The 20050-nt window shown below is 53.2% G+C and overlaps 1 protein-coding gene across 1 annotated transcript in view; it reads right to left on the reverse strand.

The window, feature by feature from the left end:
* Positions 1–20050, reverse strand: part of wnk1b (WNK lysine deficient protein kinase 1b) — a 68409-nt gene that overhangs the window by 2707 nt on the left and 45652 nt on the right. Inside the window, 21 exon segments of the mRNA XM_084701083.1 lie at positions 1699–1920; positions 2361–2566; positions 2879–3357; positions 3626–3699; positions 3934–3970; positions 4228–4314; positions 5810–5893; positions 6475–6780; positions 7249–7737; positions 7739–8265; positions 8350–8481; positions 8681–8732; positions 8824–8934; positions 9136–9252; positions 9372–9525; positions 9632–9705; positions 10156–10449; positions 11481–11600; positions 12090–12125; positions 12419–12496; positions 14207–15649. Of these exon segments, the coding sequence (XP_084557209.1) occupies positions 1699–1920; positions 2361–2566; positions 2879–3357; positions 3626–3699; positions 3934–3970; positions 4228–4314; positions 5810–5893; positions 6475–6780; positions 7249–7737; positions 7739–8265; positions 8350–8481; positions 8681–8732; positions 8824–8934; positions 9136–9252; positions 9372–9525; positions 9632–9705; positions 10156–10449; positions 11481–11600; positions 12090–12125; positions 12419–12496; positions 14207–15649 (5122 nt within the window).

Below are 20050 nucleotides of genomic sequence, written 5' to 3' on the forward strand. Positions count from 1 at the left end.
GCATTCTGGGAGGAGTAGCGTTTATAACATGCACTGCTCCTCCTCCACCACCCGAGTCCCATCTACACACCCCAGTGCCTCACCCACCTACCCACCCCTCCTTCACAAGTGACGGGGGATAGGGTTGGGTGGAGGAGAGTGAGGTGGGGCAGTAGGGGGCGTTGGAGTGAAACGGCACCAGTTCTACAGTGGATCTGCGGAAAGACCACGGCACATGCACGTAGCATGTACAACCTTCTAACTGTTCCTCTGTCCCAGGGGCTGCCTACTGCAGGACAGCCCCCGTGGCCCCCCTCTGAGCGGCAAGAGGGGGGCCTGGCAGGTGTCAGGTGGGTTGAACAGACGAGGACCAGGCAAGTCTGACGTGTGTCTTCAGCTTAGCTGGAAGACTGGAATGTTGTGGCTGCTGTTCCCTGAACGTGGTGATTTCCCCTGACGAGGACCCATGCTCCTGAAGAGGCTCTGACACAGGCTGACTCCCTGCGTGCCGGAGGAGTTCTCATCCTGAGAGGTGGGACGATGAGAGGCACCAGCCAAACAGGGCCGGGGGTGGAGGGTGACCTGACGGTGCAGTAGGACGGTACAGGTACAGGGTGGAGGAGGTGGGAAATGTGGAGTACCAGCTGGAGGAGGGTCAGCGGCGTCAGAGGTAAGATGAGGTTTGGGAGATGACTGGGAAGGGAGCCGCCTGGCTGGGCTAGTCTAGTGTACATGTTTACATGTCTGCTTGTGAATGAGCCTTCAAACTGGACAGACTGGTCTGCTTGAAAGTCGGGGGTGAGTATGGATGGATCTGAGATGGAGATTTGAGGGAGGAGGAGGAGGAGGGAGGGAGGGGCCCTAGGAAGACCCCCCCCGGAAGTTAACGGTCAGTTCATTTAAGAGAAAAAAGGGAGTGAGAGATAGAGAAAGAAAGATAAAGCGTTACACACAAAGAGCCAAGCACGGCGTACTCAGAAAGCGCGTCCTCCTGCCCCCCGGCTTGAAGCTCACGCTCTCCGCACCACAGCTGAACTTTACACAGCCTGTGGCACAAAAACAAGACAGAGAGAAAGGAGAGGAGAGGAAGATAAGGACACAGGGAGGGATGGGTGGGTGGGGGAGGAAAGAGAGAGACAGGGAGGGAGGGAGAGAGAGAGGGTTGGTGGGAGAGAGAGGAAGAGGGAGAAAGAGAAGAGAGAGACAGGGAGGGAGAGAGAGGGTTGGTGGGAGAGAGAGGGAGAAGAGAGAGGAAGGGAGGGAGAGAGAGGGAGAGACAGAGAGAGAGAGGGAAGAGAGAGGAAGGGAGGAAGGGAAGAGGAATAGATAAAAGAGAAAGTTAGAGAGATAGAGAAAGGGTGTGGGAGAAAAAAAGAGAGAAAAAGAGGATGGGTGGCAAAAGGAAAGGAGAGAAGGAGGGGAACACATATCCACAGTAAGAATGTAACAGTCAGTAAGCTGTGCTAGAGAGACACAGAGGCAGAGAGAGGAAGAGGAAGATAGATGTAGAAATTCAAAGAGAGACGGCGGTGGAGAGAAGTGCCTTACAGTGAGCTGCACTGACCAATCAGAGGACGGTCTATCTACAACACCCTGTCCAATGGGAGGGTTTGTATCTGACTGGCTGGATTTCCTTTCTGAGGGCGGAAGGATCTGGGACTGAGGCCTTGTGGGGCTGGGGGTGAGGGTGAGGCCTGGGGCTGGCGGCGCAGGGCATACCTGGGGTGGGAGCACACAGGCTGGGCACAGACAGTGCTGCCTCGCTGGTGTAGGCCGAGTAGAAGTTCTCGCTGGAGGGGGAGGGCTTGAGGGGCAGCAGCAGGGGGTTTCCCCCTGAGTCGGCCAGCCCCCCCGCCCCCCCAGGCACCCCGTACCCTGGTGCTTGTAGGCCCTGCTGGGGGGTGAACACCGAGGGCACGCTCTGGGCAGATAAAGTGCTGCCTAAACGCACACACACACACACACACACGGGATACACACACACACACACGGGCAGCACACAGGGGAAGCAGTGAGGGAAAGAGGGAGAAGCCTCTGAGCGTGTGCGAGCAAACACACACACGTGCGCGACGTGCACAGCGCTCGCACACGCTCAGTCAAAGTGTGGGCAAAGTGCAGGGTTAAATTATAAACAATACAGCAGACTGTATCATTTAGGGGGGGGGGGGGAGGGGGTGGGGGCGGGGGTGCCATAGTTGGAGAGTGGGGAGGGGGGGGGGGAGGTGCAGAAAATCTCCCCCAGAGAAACTAAACCAGTCAAAAGCTGAGACTAGACTCCACTGTGCTGACCCAGCCTGCCAGAGTGCACGAGACACCAGGTGTGCTAGTGTACCTCTGCTCCCTGTGTGTGTGTGTGTGTGTGTGTGTGAGAGTGTGTGTACCTGGCTGCAGGGGGCTCCTGTTGCCCTGGTTAGAGCTCACACGGCTGGACTTGCTGCTCTTGCTCTTGGTGGGGCGTCTCCTGCGCCCACACAGTGTCACCACCGGGGGCACTATAGCAGCCGGGGGAACCTTGCCCAGTTTGGCGAACAAGCTGTCGATCTCCCCCTTCTGCTTGGAGTGGAGCAGCTGGATCTCCTTCATGTGCCTGGAGGAGGAAGAGGAGGAGGTGGTGGAGGAAGAGAAGGTGGAGAAAGGAGGTGAGGAAGAGGAGGTGGAGGAGGAAGAGGAGGAGGTGGTGGAGGAAGAGGAGGTGGAGAAAGGAGGTGAGGAAGAGGAGGTGGAGGAGGAAGAGGAGGAGGTGGTGGAGGAAGAGGAGGTGGAGGAAGGAGGTGGAGGAGGAAGAGGAGGTGGAAGAAGAGGATGAGAGGCTATATGGATTCATGTAAACAATAAACACTGTCTGGTAGAATATCATTTATTCCCTAATTCCTCCTCTGATCATAAACAACCGGCCTACTTTTCTCTTAGGTGGCTGATTTCTCTCCTGAAGTCTTCGTCTTCAAACTCAGAGTCGTTGTCGCTGCTGATGTAGGAGTTGTAGGAGTTGTTGAGGCTGGGCAGTGAGGCCCTCAGCTCAGGGCTGCCACAAGGGGAGCTAGGCCCATTAGCCTGGGCAGCGGGTGTCTGCCCCATGCCCAGCTCCGCAGCCTCATCATGGGCACGACTGACGGAGAAGCGTCCAACCCGGGCCTCGGTGTTGGTGGTCACCTGAAAACGTCCAATGGTGGTGGGCTGTGGGGAGGCGGGGCTGGGGCCGGGGGCGTGTCTGGAGGCCTGAGGAGGAGGCCCGTCCACCGTGTCTCCCACCCTCCCCCTCAGGGGGGAGGAGACCTTGTGCAGGGTGCTCTCTGGGCTTGAGGAGGAGGAGGAGGAGGAGGAGGTGGAGGAGGAGCAGGGACGAGCATGGATGGTGGCTTCGTCGGTAGTCACAGAAACCTGGTGGATGAAAGAAAAGAGAGAGATGGAGAGAGAAACAGAGAGAGCGAGAGATGGAGAGAGAGGGAGAGATGTGAAGAGAGAGGGAGAGAGATGGAAAGAGAGAGACACACACAGAGAGAGAGAAGAACAGATAGACAGAAGAAGACACAGAGGAAACGTATTACTGACTCAACAAGAGAAGAAGGTTCCGGTCTGAATCTCACACTGGGAGGTTTACTTCAGGTCAGGGTCACATGTCCAGGAGCAGAGAGAAGCATCGTCTCACCTGGAAGCGGCCCAGTGTTTTAACACCACCAGCAGGGGGCGACGTCACCATCTCTCCTTCTAGAGAGAAGGGAACTGACACACAACAGGAAATGATTTAACCATCCACAAACTGGATGAAACACACACACACACACACACCGAAGATGATAAACTGATCAAATACACCAAATATAATGATTTTAGTGAAGGAGCACGACTCAATCCAGCTAGCGACCTCCAACACGATGAACTGAGCTCGTCACGGCTTAGTGAGCGGTCAGTTAAGGATGTCTCTGAAGAGCGACGAGGTTGTTGCTGTACACATACCTGGCTGTCCTCCCGCGGGCATGCCTGTCAGCGAGGACTGCAGTGGGAACACGGTCACGGTGACACAGTTAGCTTGGAGAGCAGCGGTTAGGATTTAAAAGGATATTTAAAAGGATATTTTAAGTGTATTTTAAGGATGTTTACACTAGCAGTGGACGAGGAGTGAGTCACATAGACCTTATGCATGTATGAAAACACAAGCGAAAAAACACGTCCTCATAGCTGTTCATCTGAATCTGTTTCAACCTTAGACCGTAGGGTTCCTCCAAGCCTGATGGGGCGCTGTGCTCTCACCTGGGTGGTGATGCTGCTCACCGGCACCGTCTCTGGGCTCAGGGCTCTCCTCAGCTGGGCGTCCAAGTCCTCCAGGGGCTGCTGGGACTGTGGAGGAGGGCAGGGGGGCAACATCAGTTAAACTGATGAAACACACTAATACACACACGCACACTGGTGCAAATGTAATGCAGACTCGCTAGCAGACCCAAACTTGCATGCATACAAACTGTCATGGGAATGCATAGTCACTCCAACATACTGCAGACAAAACAAGGCAAACAGTCAGTCTACGTGAACAGCAGTGGTAATCTGTGCGGATATCAAATCCTCGATGCTCAATCACAAGCACTGCAGGACGACCGGGCCATGTGACTCTTCCCTCTCTTCCATCCACAAATCGAATCATTAAGCACTCGTACGGTTCGTGTGCACTTGTGTTATGATTCGATAAGACCAAATCAAAGTCACAGTGTTCCCACGCGAATCTCACAAGCTACGAAAAATCTCTTTCAGTCTTTCATGAATGTGACGGTGGGTGTGCAGGGGGCTGGTCACGTGCTCCTTCCTCCCCAGCTTTCTGGTCAGAGAGGAGGGGGGAGGGACCAGGTCAGAGCCCTGCCAGAGCTGGGGAACGCGGTCTTTCCCAAACGCTAACACTACACATTCACTTCAATCACATCTATTACTCTTATGAAGACAGATGGGGAAAAAAAAATCGTACAGCACACATGATTATATTTGGGTTGTTGTTGAAGATTTGCTCTAAGGTCTGTGGCAGGTCACTGGACCTTGTCTTCATGCACTGATCGGTCTGTCTGGGTACTCACACAAACACCACAGGAGGGGGGGGGAGGTGCAGGAAACATGAAGAGGAGAAGAAGGAGGATAAGGTGAGTGGGTTTAGAGAGAAAGAGGTGGAGAGAGAATAGATAGGTATACATATAGAGAAAGATATATATATATATATATATATATATATATATATATATATATATAGATAGGTATATATATATATAGAGGAATATATACTTATATAGAGAAAGATAGGTATATATATATATATATATAAAGAGCTATATATAGAGAGGTAAGAGAAAGAGAGGTGTATTTATATACATATATAGAGAGAGGTATATATATAGAGAGAGAGGGGTATAGAGACAGAGAGAGAGGGAGAGAGGGGTATAGAGACAGAGAGAGAGGGAGAGAGGGGTATAGAGACAGAGAGAGGGGTATAGAGACAGAGAGAGAGGGAGAGAGGGGTATAGAGACAGAGAGAGAGGGGTATAGAGACAGAGAGAGAGGGGTATAGAGACAGAGAGAGAGGGAGAGAGGGGTATAGAGACAGAGAGAGAGGGGTATAGAGACAGAGAGAGAGGGGTATAGAGACAGAGAGAGAGGGGTATAGAGACAGAGAGAGAGGGGTATAGAGACAGAGAGAGAGGGGTATAGAGACAGAGAGAGAGGGAGAGAGGGGTATAGAGACAGAGAGAGAGGGGTATAGAGACAGAGAGAGAGGGGTATAGAGACAGAGAGAGAGGTATACACGGGGAGCAGCGAGGGATGGAAGGAGCTCTCAGGAAGAGAGGGAGGGGGGCACCTGAGTGGGACAGGGTCCAGGGAAGGGTGACAGCTGCTCTGAGGGAGGAGAGACAGCCTGATCTGAAGCCACTGGCAACACCTGCTAAAGGACAGAGGGATGAAAACTTAACACAGACAGACGGACAGAAAGAGAGAGAGGTAGAGAGATGTAGAGAGAGAGAGAGAGAGAGAGAGAGGGAGAGATGCAGAGAGAGAGAGAGAGAGAGAGAGAGAGAGTGGGTGGGAGAGATGCAGAGAGAGAGATGGAGAGAGAGAGAGAGAGAGAGAGAGAGAGAGAGAGAGGGAGAGATGCAGAGAGAGAGATGGACAGAAAGACAGAAGGAGAGGGAGGAAGAGTGAGAGAGAGATGGAGAGCGTGGCACATACACAGACCACTATAGAGGCATGCAGCATTGATCAAAGTTGTCAAATCCATCCCAGATAACCTGGCAGGCTCATTCAGATAGATGTTACGAGGGCATGCAGAGATCCACAGAAAAGAGTTCATGAGGGAAGGAGTTAGAAAGGAAATCTGCAACTATGATTGTGTGATACAAATAAACGATTATGATTACTGGGTTACAAAAGTCAAATGATACCGTCTTCCTTCCAGCTCACAGCCTACGCCTGCAAAGTGCTGACCCTGTCTAGCCTGGTTAGTGTACATCACATCAGTGGACTCACCGTGGTCCTGGACAGGGGGGTTTTTCCCGGGGTGGTTTGGCTGAAGGAGGCCGGGGTACCAGTCTGCCCCTGGGAGGTGAGGGGGGCCCCGGGGGTCTGGCCCCCAGAGCCCAGAGGCATGCTGGAGGGGGGCAGAGGTGTGCCTGCGGAGGAGGTGGGGGTGGAGCACACCGCTGGAGGGGTGGAGGTGCCGGGGAGCGAGGGGGGGACGGAGGGCTCAGTGGAGGGGTCGGTCTGGGACGAGCCCCCCCCTAGGTCCATGAAGAGAGAACGCAGCTTCTTGTCCAGGGCCTGAATATCATCCACCTGGTGTGTGTGTGTGTGTGTGTGTGTGTGTGTGTGTGTGGGGGGGGGGGGGTCACAAGATTTATAATCAATGTCACAGGGTTGTTCATGAGACAAGGCCCGAACAATAACAAAAGAATATTTGAGAGTTGAGTCATAATAATATTTACATTCTTAGTAGTATTTATGTTCATAATACATATACATACATACATACATGGCTCTAATATATATATATATATATATATATATATATATATATATATATATATATATATATATATATATATATATATATATATATATATATATATATATATATATATACACACACACCATTGATTACCACACATCAAATACCCCTTCTCAAAACACCAGTAAGCACAGTGTGTTTGAGCCCAGTGATACAACAAAAGCACAATGACCAGATGTCTCTGCATAGAGGTCAAACCCCATGCATGGTGTCGCTGTCTGTCTGGCTCCACTGACCTTGACCTGGGCCTCCGCCTCGCACTCCCCACAGTGAGTGAGCATCTGGCCGGCCTGGGTGGAGCCCTGGGCCTGGGTGGAGCCCTGGGCCTGGGTGGAGCCCTGGGCCTGGGTGGAGCCCTGGGCGGGCTGCAATGCTGGGACGGAGGAGGAGTGCAGGCCACAGGAAGAGGAGGAGCCAGAGGAGGAGGAGCCGGAGGAAGATGTGGGAGGGGCCAGGCCCGGGGCAGTGGTGGGGACTGGGGTGGGGGTGAGGTGTGGGAGGGTGGAGGAGGAGGTCGGGATGATGGGGGTGGTGGTGGGGATGACGGTAGGGGTGATGTGGGGGAGGGTGGTGGAGGTAGGGATGGAGGGGGTGGAGGTGGGGGTGAGGTGAGGGAAAGTGCTGGACGTAGGGATGGGGGTTGTGGAGGTAGGGATGGAGGTGAGGTGGGGGAGGGTAGTGGAGGTAGGGATGGAGGTCACTTCAGAGCTCCCTCCACTGGCACTCTCAGAGCTGCTCAGCAGAGGGGTGGAGGTGGACGGCGGCAGGGCAGTCAGGACCGGAGGAGAGGTCAGGGAGGTTGGGGCTGGAACACTGGAGACAGGCTGAGAGACTGGCTGAGACTGGGAAACCTGGGGCTGGGGTTGAGGCTGGGGTTGAGGCTGGGGGTCTGGCTGGGCAGGAACAGGTGCCTGTGTAGCTGGGGTCTGGTAGATGGTGGAGGGGGGAGGAGGTGGAGGCTGGGGGGGTGATGCAGACAGAGGGCAAGGTGGTGGTGGGGGAGGAAGTAGGGGGTGTGGGTTCTGCTGGCTGGGCCTGGGACACAGGAGGAGAGGATTGGTCGTTGTTGGGCTGGGGCTGGGAGGGGAACTGGGGCTGGGAGGGGAACTGGGGCTGGAAAGGAGGCAGGGAGGAGTGTACGGAGGCCGGGGCAGTGCTGGGTCCGGGGTCGTACTGGTTCTGACGGAGCTCTGAGAAGGCCTGCTGGAGAGACACCGCCGAGGCCGACTGAGACAGACCCACCGCTGAGGCTGCTGGGAAACACAGGAGGCGGAGTTAGTTGTGCGTCCTCTCCAGGCCCTAAGCAGGGAGCGTGGCAGCGTGTGCATGGTGCTCACCGGAGGGGGTGCCGTGTGTGAGTGTGAAGGGAGGGAAGCCCTGCTCCCTCAGTCTGGACTCTGGCACAGGGCTGACGATGAACCTGCGACCTGCAGACGTCACCACCTGGGCTGAGGAGCTGGGCTGCACGCCTGGGGGAGGGAGGGAGGCAGGCAGGGAGGGAGGCAGGGGAGATTTGAACACAGCACTAAGTAGCATTCTGGAGTAGAAACTAAATCAATACATTGACATTAGAGAGCCAGAAAAGTACAAGGCTCTCATTATTATGCATCAAGTGTGACTTCCTGACAAGGACAGAGCTGAGCTGTGATTGGTTACTGGAGGTTTTACCCTGCAAGGTTGACAAAGACGTCGGAGCCTGCTGCTCCAGGTCACGCATCAACTGTGGACCAATAGGAAGGCGAGTTATAGGAGCGAACGCCAATCAGAGGGTGGCATACTGAAGGGTGGTGAAGGGAGCTTATGCGGCCTACCTGGCTCCTGCCCTCCCTCTCCAGGCCCTTGTCGTCTGCGGTTACGATGACCTCACGGACCTGCTCGATGAAGGAATCTCTCTCGCTCTCCAGGATGAACTCACTCTGCACCTGGAGACACACACCCCACAGAACAGCTGTCAGCCTTCGGCTCAACTAACATGGACGGGAGAGAGAGAGAGACAGGGACAGATAGAGAGAGAGTGAGGGAGAGAGAGAGAGGGGGGGAGAGAGAGAGGGAGAGAGAGTCAGGGACAGAGACGGAGAGAGAGAGACAGAGAGAGAGAGAGAGAGAGAGACAGAGAGACATACCATGATCTGTGCTATCTCTTCAGGGTTGTCTCCGTCCAGGTCGAACTTGAATGTCACCATCTTCCTGTTGTGAGTTTCCAGCTGACACTCGGCTACTCTGTCTCCCATGTTGGAAATCTGAGACGGAGGGAGGGAGGGTGACAAGATAAAGAAAGAATCTTTAATTCAAGGAAAGGAAGGGGACACGATAGGAAAACTACACATTACTATTCTGTTCATGTGTGTGTTGTCCTCACATTGAGAACGAGGAGTTTGGCTTTGGTGATTTTCTCGTGGCCAGAACGACTTCGGACGGACCTCCGCTGGTGCCGCTTGATGGAGCGGCCTTCTTGTCGACCATCCTTGCCCTCGTTTCCATCGCTCAGACCAGACGCCACGTCCGAATGACCACTGTGCAACACACACACACACAGAAATAAGAAAAGTATTAAGACCAAAAGACAGGACAACAACAACATTCCTGTTTGTATCTTGTGTGAGTGTGTGTCCTGCTCACCTCTCTATACACAAGGACACTTGCGGTAGCTGTAACTGGGACTGGTCCAAAGGCTGGGAGGCAAGCAGGCATGTCTGGGACAAAAGGTGGGCACCATCACATACATGGGACACGCAACGCAGCACATGTTGCAGCCAGGGGAGATATTGAGAGGAAAGGTACAGAGGCAGGAAGGACAGGATAGTGTTCAAGCATGACAGGAGCAGCTGTAGGAAAGTGTATGCTAGCCCATCATAAGTACACTACCATCACAACTTAGAAGATCTGGTGTTCATTCCCATTCACAACAATCTAGACTCTTTAACCCAGGCAGTAGGGGGGTAGAACACAGCGCATTCTAGAACACATACCAACAATGGCGACCGCCGTGAAACTAGCACCGTACTGTTCCAGAACGTACAGACAACATTCTACAACGTTGACTCCTTCATTCATTCTAGAATTCACTCAGCTGTCTGTCATGCAGTGGGGCAGACGAGTGGTGTGGAATGGGTTTTTAGGGTTGGGGGCGTGTCTATCAGTACCTGGGGCGGGGCTTCTCCAGTGTGGGAGGGCTCTGGGGGGGCTACGCTGATGACAGGCACCACGCTGACCAATGGCTGAGGCATCGTTTGTGTAGTCGGGGTAGTAGGAGGCAACCGATTGGCTACATGTACGGACATTAAGGGGGGCGTTGACAACAGGGTCCCTGACCCCACGCTCCCCGGAGGGGTGGTCACGACCCCGGTCGTCGAGGTAACCGGGAGCGAAGGCGGAGTGAGGGGCACCTGCGCCAGGGAGACAGGACGTCCAGGTGAGGGCGGAGCTACACCGGCGGGCTGGGGAGTGGGAAGAGGAGCACCAGGGTCAGGTCGGGTCACCCCCCAGAGCCAGGGGAGGTCCCCCCCACCTGTCTGGGGTTACAATCTAGCCTCTCCCCCCTGAAGGGCCAGGAGAAGACAGAGGGGAGGGTCCCAGATCAGTCTGGGGGGGGGGGGGGGTGCACACAGCAGGGGGAGGATAAAACACAGGGGCAGTAGGACCCCGGGGCAGCGAGCAGCACGACACAACAGTTCACAAACCACGACAGGCACCTGGTCAAACACCTGGTCAAGCACCTGGTCAAACACCTGGACACCAGCAGATGAAACATGTGCAATTTCACCAGAGGGACAGCGAGGGATGTTCACTACCACAGGACACACAACGTAACAGCAGCACAACATCCAGCAGGCTACACACACACACACCCTCCCTCCCTCCCTGTAAGGCAGAGTACCTGGGCCAGGGCCAGCTGGGCTGCCTGGTAGAGACAGTAGAGGTGCTCGATACTGGGCGAGGGAGACATGCCCGATGAGCTCAGATCACCAGAACACAGCTGGGGCCACACACACATACATGTGCACACACACACACCACACACATACATGCATGTGCATACACACGCCACACACATGCATGTGCACACACACACAGGAACAAACATGCACATGCATGCTCACACAGGCAAACCAACTCACCCACACACACACAAGAACATGCATACACACACACACACACACACACACACACACACACACGGTAGGCAGGTTTAATGCCAGTGAGGATGCAGATGAGGTAGAGGACAGAGAGAAAGAGAGCAGGATGGAAAGGCAGGATGATGAAAGGGTTGAGTCACCAGAAACAGACCGTCATCATCCTTAAGCGATGACCATGCAAAACACAGTACACAATCGCTATGGTTACAAGTGAAGACTACTGCTACCGTTGTTTGTGTACTGTATTTGTGTGTGTGTGTGTGAACTAGACAGAAATAGAGAGAAAGAGAGACAGATGGTTTCAGTGTCTGTGTGTGTGTGTGTGGTCTTACCTGTGGCGTCTGGCTGGCATGCAGTGTGCTCTGAGAAGGGCTCTGGACAGTACTGCCCCCTGTCTGCTGCAGAGAGACCAGCGTCTGGCTGGAGGGGGGCAGCGAGGCCTGGAGCAGAGCCTGGGGGAGGGGGGCAGGAGAGAGGGTAGGAGGGTGGGGGGGGCAGGAGAGAGGGTAGGAGGGTGGGGGGGGGCAGGAGAGAGGGTAGGAGGGTGGGGGGGGCAGAAGAGAGGGAATTGTAAAGATTGCGTAAATGAAACATTTGGTTAAGTCCTACAGCTGTACACTCACAGTGCATGTTAATGAAATGCTGTCAAATTAGGCTGGCTGCACAACTATCTGGTGTCACATACTCCCTGTCCGACAGGAAGTCTGTCGGACTGACAGGGCAAGATCGAGAAAACAGCACGAGAGAGAGGATGACAGGAAGAGGGAGGGGCAAAACTGAGGTGAACTACAAAGAAGGACAACAAATCGGAATCCTTTTCGCACACCGTCCTGAGAACGAGCGAGAGAGGTTGAAGAGTGACGAGGGAGAGAGAGACAGAGAGGAACAGGAAGTGGGAATATTTAGCGGGGCAGTTTCAGAGTGATGACTTGGTTTTCTACCTGCGAGGGGAGCGCTGTGATGCAGTAACCTCCATACTATGAGAAAAAAAACAATACAATGTGAGAGAGAGAGGGAGAGGGAGAGGGGGGAGGGAGGGAGAGGGAGAGAGGGAGAGAGAGAGAGAGAGAGAGAGAGAGAGAGAGAGGGAGGGAAAGCAGGAGAAAGAATGAGAGAGGGAATGAGAGCGAGAAAATAAAGTAGAGAGAGGCTCTACAACACATCACAGCTGTCACACAGAGGAGGCTCAGTGCTCATGACCAAAACAGCATGTGTGTGTGTGTGTGTGTGTGTCTGTGTGTGTGTGTGTGTGTCTGTGTGTGGTCCTTACCTGCTGTGTGAGACCCGTGGCTGGCTGGGAGGTGGGGGCCATGTGACCAGAGCTAGGCTGTGGGCTTGGAGCCTGGACCTAGGACAAGATGGTGAGATGAGATGCAGGGAGACAAGAGAGGAAAGAGGGGGGAGACGGGAATCAGAGACGTGCGATGGTGACACATCTGTACCTCTCTCTTCCAACCAAAGCTGCTCTTTCTCATGTGTGTGTGTGTGTGTGTGTGTGTGTGTGTACACAAGAACCAGTCTCTCCCACCTGCTGTGTGGTTCAGGCCTCTTTGAGCACACACACACACACACACACACACACACACACACACACACACACACACACACACACACACACACACACACACACACACACACACACACACACACACACACACACACACACACACACACACACACACACACACACACACACACACACACACACACACACACACACACACACACACACACACACACACCAGGTACCAGGCACACACAAACATCTACAGCAGCTTCAACGGTTCACAGTGTTGGGTTAGTGAGGGGGGAGTGGACATGCAAAGGATCTCCTAGATGATTGGCTGCTTGTGTGAATGTTACAGCTCAATGGAGCCAAGGTAAACATGGTTGGTTGTGTCCCTTAAAAAAAAAAAACATCCTCTCAAATGAATGACAGGAGTGATTAGAGAGTGGTGGAGCCAAGCCTTCCTGTCAGGGGGCAGGAGGGCAGCAGGTACATACCCCCGCCCTCCCCTTCAGGAAGAGAGGCCTCCACAACTCTAGCTTCAGACTACCTACCTTGGTGACAAGCCTTCACTAGAAGAGGTGTTCACAGCATTAAGCATAACAAAGAGAAGTGGGGAAAAATAAGAGAAAAGGCCAAAAAAAAAAAAAAAAAAAAAAAGATTAGGACTGTAAGACAGGGCTCTAAGGGTGACATGAGCGACCTTTGACCCCTGTAGGTGACCTGCCGGTCAGAGGTGGAGCCTCGTTAACACTCTCATGACAAAGACAAATAAACAAATACAAACATTTTAACCATTTCCAGCCATTTAAAGTAGATCTATTTGTATAAGTGCTGCACAACTGATACCTAACTGTTAAAGTGAGAGAGAAAAAAAGAAACCAAAAATGATATAGAAACATAAATCAAATCCTCACTCGTGTGGTGATTGTGGACACACCACAATCAACCTGGGTCCTATAAGCACTGTCTAAACCCCCAACTTTTTGTTGTATGTTTCTGTGTGTTTGATCATATAAATCAGCAAAGTCAAAGTGGCTTTTAGTGGAGGATTATAATGACGATATCTTTAACAGATTTTTGGGAAAACGAGTTTCCAGTTCTCTTTCCATGTAGTGGGAGCACAAGGCTGTCTCACAGTGAGAAACACCTGGATACAGGACGCTTAACTCTCTACAGGCCACGCCACCTAGACTTTGGATTTGCATGCTCAATATGTTGATATACCAGAGTTCATATTGGTTTAAAACACACATTGTCCCATATAGTCATATATGATACATACAGACAAAACATTACTTACTGATACACACACACACACTCCTGTAGGTCTGTAACCAATACACATGAGAGAACAAGGGGATTTAAACAGCTGTAAGTGGCAGTTTACTCCAAGGCTGGAAAGGGTTAAAATCACAACCAAAAGTCGAAAGAAACCGAGGGCTGAATCAGGTTGATCATGAGGGTGGGTTTGGCGGTGGGGTTGGTGGCTGGGTTGGGGGGGGGGGATGTGGGGAGGAGGATACAGTAGTAGTGGGTGTCTCTCTATACCAGTGTGAGAGGCCCTTGCATGACCAGGCCAGACTCCGGGTAGCCTAGCCCCGCATCGTGGTAGGCCAGGCAGGCGTCGTGGTAGCCCTGCCCGACATCGCCGTATCCCAGCCCGGACTCGGTGTAGGCCAGCTCAGCGTGGAGACTGGCTCTCCTGGCCCAGGCGGACTGGAGGAGGCTGAGGTGGGTGGCCGTCCCCCCGGGGGGCTCCGCGGGGGAGGGCGGCACGTAGAGGAAAGTCTGCTGGCTGGGGGGATGCCCCTGGGCCTCGCTGCTGACGCCTCCCCCAGGCTCCGAGCCGTAGTAGGAGGGGTGGGGGATGGACTGGGCGGCCGACGAGTCCCCGTGGTGCGGGGTTGGCTGTGGGGGAGGGGACTCCAGGGAGTCGCTGGAGGGTTCTGGGCTGCGGTCCCTGGGGGGGACTCCGTGCAGCAGAAGGCTCCCAGGGGGCAGAGGGAGCTCTGGGCTCACGTAGCTGCACAGCTCCTCTGTCACCGGCTGCAGGCGAGTGAAGGTGCCAGAGCCGGAGCCCGACCCTCCGCCGGCGCCTCCCTCGTCCAGGGGGAGGTCCATGGATCCGCGGCGGGGTCGGTACAGCCTGGTGCCGGCCAGGAGGGCCGGGTCTGCCAGGTTCTGGAACTGGAACTCAAACACACTCCCCGGGGGAGGAGGGTCCATGACGGGAGGGGCGGAGAGGGGGAAGGAGGCGTGCTGCTGCTGCTGCTGCTGGTAGCAGCTGGGGTCAGACGTGGAGCAAGGGAGGCCCGAGGGGGCGTTCATAGGAGGCAGCTGGGGAACGGGGCTGTGGCTGTGCCGCAGGTGGCTCTGCATGTGGGGGTGGAGGTATGACGGGGGGCCCTGCGGGGGGTCGTAGCCCAGGGAGGCGGCGGCGGCCTGCATCTGTTGGTGGAAGCTGATTTGGTTGAGCTGGTGAGCCGTCATGGGGTAGCCTCCGTACGCCAGCGCCTCAAAGTGGTCCAGGAGGGCCGCTTGATTTAAGCTCCGTCTCCTCGCCACCTCCTCCTGCTCCGCCCGCACGTCCTTGTACCCGTACAGAGGGTCCGACTGGCCGGGAAGGTGCAGGGGCTCGCCCAGGCGCTGGGAGGCGTAGCTGGGCATCAGGTAGAGGGAGGAGGGGTCCACCTCCAGGCCCGAAAAGGGGTGCAGGCTGCTGGCGTAGCGGGGGTACGCCGGCTGGAAGTGTCGCGTGTGAGCCTCCAGGATGGACGTGCTTTTACGGCGCTGGTTGTTGTAGGCCGCCTTGGGAGGGCAGGAGGGCGGAGGAGAGAAGGAGATGGGTCGTTCCGGGATGGAGAAGAAGAGAGGGGGATCCGGGAGTCCTGCCGGGGGCCCTCCTCCTCCTCCTCCTCCTCCTCCTCCTCCTCCCCCTCCTCCCCCTCCAGTGCTGTATGGGTGAGGCAGAGACTGCTGCTGCTGCTGCTGCTGCTGTGACATAAGATACATCGACTTCATCAGGAAGGAGACAGTGAGAGAGAGAGAGAAAGAGAGAGAGACAGCACCGAAGAGGTACAGCATATTCAAAAGAGAGGAATCTGACTGAGCTACTGTCAGCACAACTCCACATCCAAAGAAACAAAGATCCTAACGAGAAACCAGGTAAGAAGAACAGGTAAGAGGAAAGGCAGTCAGTCAGTCAGTCAGAGGTACAAAAGCGTCTATGGTATGGTATTAAATCCAGGTATGGCAGGCCTCTCCAGCTCTTGGAAGGCCACGGGACTGCAGCAGCTGCCTTACAGGGGGGACGCTCTCTCCCAGCACTCCCTCAAGCTCCTAACCACAACGTGCGTTCAGGAAGATCAGGGTTTACGACAGAACGCACGGCTTTGATGTGGGCCCGTGAAGCGGACCCGAGAACAATTCGAACGCTTTTCATACCAGATAAGATCTGAGTTTAACTGCACTGTTGTCGCAAAACACAATGCCTTTGTTTCCCTGCGGATACAACGTTTTAATCCGGACTGATGTTCCACATCACAGGCAGATCAGAAAGAATGGTTATACCTACATGAATCTAGTTAGTCTATATCTAATCAGATATGTGGTACCTTGTGACTGCTAGGAACACAAAGCCCTGTTGTCCAAACAAGGTCACTTCCGAGTATTGAGTGTACTGTATAATAGGAGACAACATGGGAGCGGACTAATTCCTGGACCAGGACAGGAAGGTCGTTTCTCAAAACGTCTAAAGGAAACAGCAGTGAGCTTTCTGAGTTGACGGAGTGAAACTCCTCATTGTTGGGTGAGCGGTCCTCCCTGTCTGGGGAGCAGAGCAGCAGTCTGTCCCGTCCAGATGCTGGAGAGAAGCCAGCTGACCAGTATTTAATGTGAACACAGGTCACCTGGAGAGGGAGAGACAGAGAGGGAAAGGGAGAGAGAGAGACGATAGACTGGGGCATAATGGCTCCTAACTGGTGTCTGAAAATTGCGACAAAGTATCCTACTGTGCTAAAACCAGTAGCGCAAACCTGGCCTGTTTACGTCAACAGTTTAGTTAACTCTAGCCTCTTCTGCTCCATAAACCGTTCTCAAAACTCAGTTAGAATACGTAGATGGAGGCTGAATGTGAGAGGCAAGCTGTCCTATTAGGATGATTCAATCTAGGCTGTTAGCGTTGAGGAACAGTGTGTGATCAATGTGACAAAAGATCAACATGTCTCTCCTCCATGGCGTGACATCCAACAACGCCGCTAATAGGGAAAGTAGACGACAAAAAAACAGAATACTTCAGTCTAATAGTCTTTCTTTTCTTCTCTCTTTTTGAATTCAACTAAGGCTGACCCGGTCACCAGAGGTTTTGGAATGTACGGCACTTAGGCTGGAAGCAGATTTTGTACTTTGTCATTTTGTTTTACTGTACTTCTGAAATAACTCTCACACGGGACATCTGTTTTAGCCATCGATTTTATCCACTACCGACTGTGTACGTTTTTACTCAGTTATTGCTGGACACTCGTCTTTTCATCTGTCGCTACGCCAACCCATCTTTGATCTGACCAGTACCCAGACTCTAGATTCAGACACCAGTGAGGTACCCTAAAACCAGGTTCACATTCAGCAAACAGCCACAAAGAGACAGTCGAGACATTTGTTAAAATGTCTTCCCACTGAATCTGGAAGGTCAGGTTTTTTTTTTTTTTGTATTAGTGTCAAAGCATCTGGGCTGTAATGCTGAACATGCAAACCTGTGGTGACCCTCCCCTCCTCTCCGATCCTCCCTCCACCCCCCTCCCTGTCCAGGCCCTGGTTCACCCAGACGGATGGTGGAACATACAGGGCTGTGAAACAGAGCAGGGAGACTGGCCCGGCGCTGGCGCTGCCTAGGGGGGGTGGAGTGCAGGGGCAGGACACTCTCCAGGGCCTGAGAGAGGCGGCCCGCAAACGTGTCCCTGTCAGAGGGGCCCCGGAGCGGGGACGGCAAGGCGGAGGACAGGCCCGGAGGAGGGGTGGAGGGAGGCTTGGGAGGGGCCGTCAGGAGAGGGGGGACGGAGGAGTAGGAGGGGACGCAAACGGACATGCTACGACTGCGACGACGATGGGGAAGATGCTGTAGGAGGAGGAGGAGAGGAGGTGGAGGAGAGGAAGAGGAGAGGATGAGAAAGAGGAGGAGGAGAAAGAGGAGAGGAGGAGAAAGAAGAGGAGGAGAAGGAGGAGGAGGAAGTGGTAGGGTTAAAACACTCACAAAACAAACATGACTACAAACACACATGGAACTAGAACTCATAACACAAACTAAAACAACACAGGCAACACACGGATCTCAAACCAAAAACAAAACAAGAAATGTTTACTCAAACGATGGAGGACAAATCTAAATGTGTGACATGAAACACGGCAACAGGACAGGTGTTAAAGACACGGAACATAGATGGAGACCTGGAAAGACTAACACAGAGCCAGGGGCTCATGAGCCAGGTGCGTAGACACTCATGAGAAAGCGTCTATAAGAAAAAGATTTATTGCTTAGAACAGATTACAAGAGATGTCAAGAGGCCTATTCTGTCTTTGTGACAAGGGTGTTAAGAGGTCGACAGCTTTGTTTAAGAAGAAGTGTTAGTTAGGACACATCCAGTATCCGCGGTAACTGATTGGAGTCTTACAGCAGGTGTTAGAACTGTGTTGGAACACAGAGACCTCGAGTGACTCAAAGTGAAAAATTCAGACTACCATGCTCAGTCCAAATTAGACGACTATGAGGAATAACAAACTGCATTCCGTTGATCGATTCAGAATCGATCGATCAAGAAGTCAGACAGATCCTTAGCGACATGTAATAAAACATCCTAAAAAGGGCGTAATCCTTTTAGTGGATTTACGTGACATACCAGTACAACACACGGTGTTTTGGGGAAATAAAACTGACAATACATAAATAGGCAAAAGGGGGATCAAAATAATAATAAAAATACAGAAAATGAAAACCCTGTGATCCACACAGTGAGCTGAAGAGAGCACACTGCTCAAGACAACCAGCCAATCCCATGCCGGCCTCAGGGGAGATCGCTGATTCGCTAAATGGTTCCATACTTCAAAAAAAGGACATGGCTTGTGACCACGGTTACATAGTTGTACGCCACCGTGGTCACATACAGTACAGTATTGGGGGCAAATTTAATAACATCACTGCCTGACTAAAGCACGATGTTGGGTAGGTGGTTCTGGATTGAACAAATAAACTATGGTCTAAGAGGCTGGATTCCCTCCCCCCTCCCTCCCCCAGATAGGACTGGTGGAGCCCCGACAGTGTGCTCAACCGCAGCGGTCAATGTAAACAAAAACAAACAACAAAAACCTCCAAAAAAAAGCAACAACACAACATGTGGAAAACAACAAATCTGGGAGTAAAATAATAAACAAACAAAAAATGGGGTCTTGGTTGGAGTTTGGGAGGGTTGGGTTTAACAAAAGAAAGGGATGGAGAGGTCTGAGGAGGGGCAGAGTGATGCGTGGCTGTAGAGCTGCAGTGGAGGAGGGAAGTGGCGGGTGAGAGAGAGAGAGAGAGAGAGAGGCAGAGAGGAAGACGACAAACTCAAGAGGGGAGAGTTTGCTCTTCACCCAGGTGTCGGTTTCTCCCGCATGCATCGTTCTGTCGGCACCTCCCAGCTCTCTGATTGTGGGTCCACGTTCGAGAGACCGTAACACACACACACAGACATGCATATACAAGTGCACACGCACACTCAGTAAAACAGTGATCCATGCTCCGCGGACCAGGGAGGTGAAGAACAAGAGTTTCCCGCAGTCACCTGTCCCAGAACTCACCTGTGTGGGGGCGCCCCCTAGAGGACATCCCAGACTACGCCGTGTGACCACTCCTACTCTACCTCCTCTAACCCTGGAACAGGCCTGTTTGTTTTGTCTAGCAGCCAATGAGCAGAGCAGGGCCCCAGGGTGAGGGCCAGGGGCCTCTTATCTGACCCTCGGCAGCAGTGACCCTGGGCACATCCTGTCTGCTCCTATCCTATCACTCTGTCCTCTGACAGGAAGACACTAGGAAGTCATTGGGTCTTCGCCTCACCATAACGCAGATGGAACCTCCCCACCCACTACGCAATCAAACAGACTGGTCTGGAAAGAACAACCTGTTTGACCCCTGGAGGCTGTCTGGAGTGGTTTGTTAGTTCCCGTCAGATTCAACTGAGGGCATTCTGGGTCAGGAGGAATCTAGAGGCTGGGCCAACGCTAGTTGATACTGTGGCTCCCTGGAAATGGGTCACTTGCATGCTAATGCTAACAAAAGCTAAAGGATAGTGATCTGCTCCCTGGAGAACTGCTCTGGAAAATGGTAACATGCTCAATGCTGGTTGATTCTGTAGGTGTCTTGTG

This window comes from Hypomesus nipponensis, chromosome 7 (genome assembly GCF_054491055.1).
Source record: "Hypomesus nipponensis isolate SF chromosome 7, ASM5449105v1, whole genome shotgun sequence".
Classification (NCBI taxonomy): domain Eukaryota; kingdom Metazoa; phylum Chordata; class Actinopteri; order Osmeriformes; family Osmeridae; genus Hypomesus; species Hypomesus nipponensis.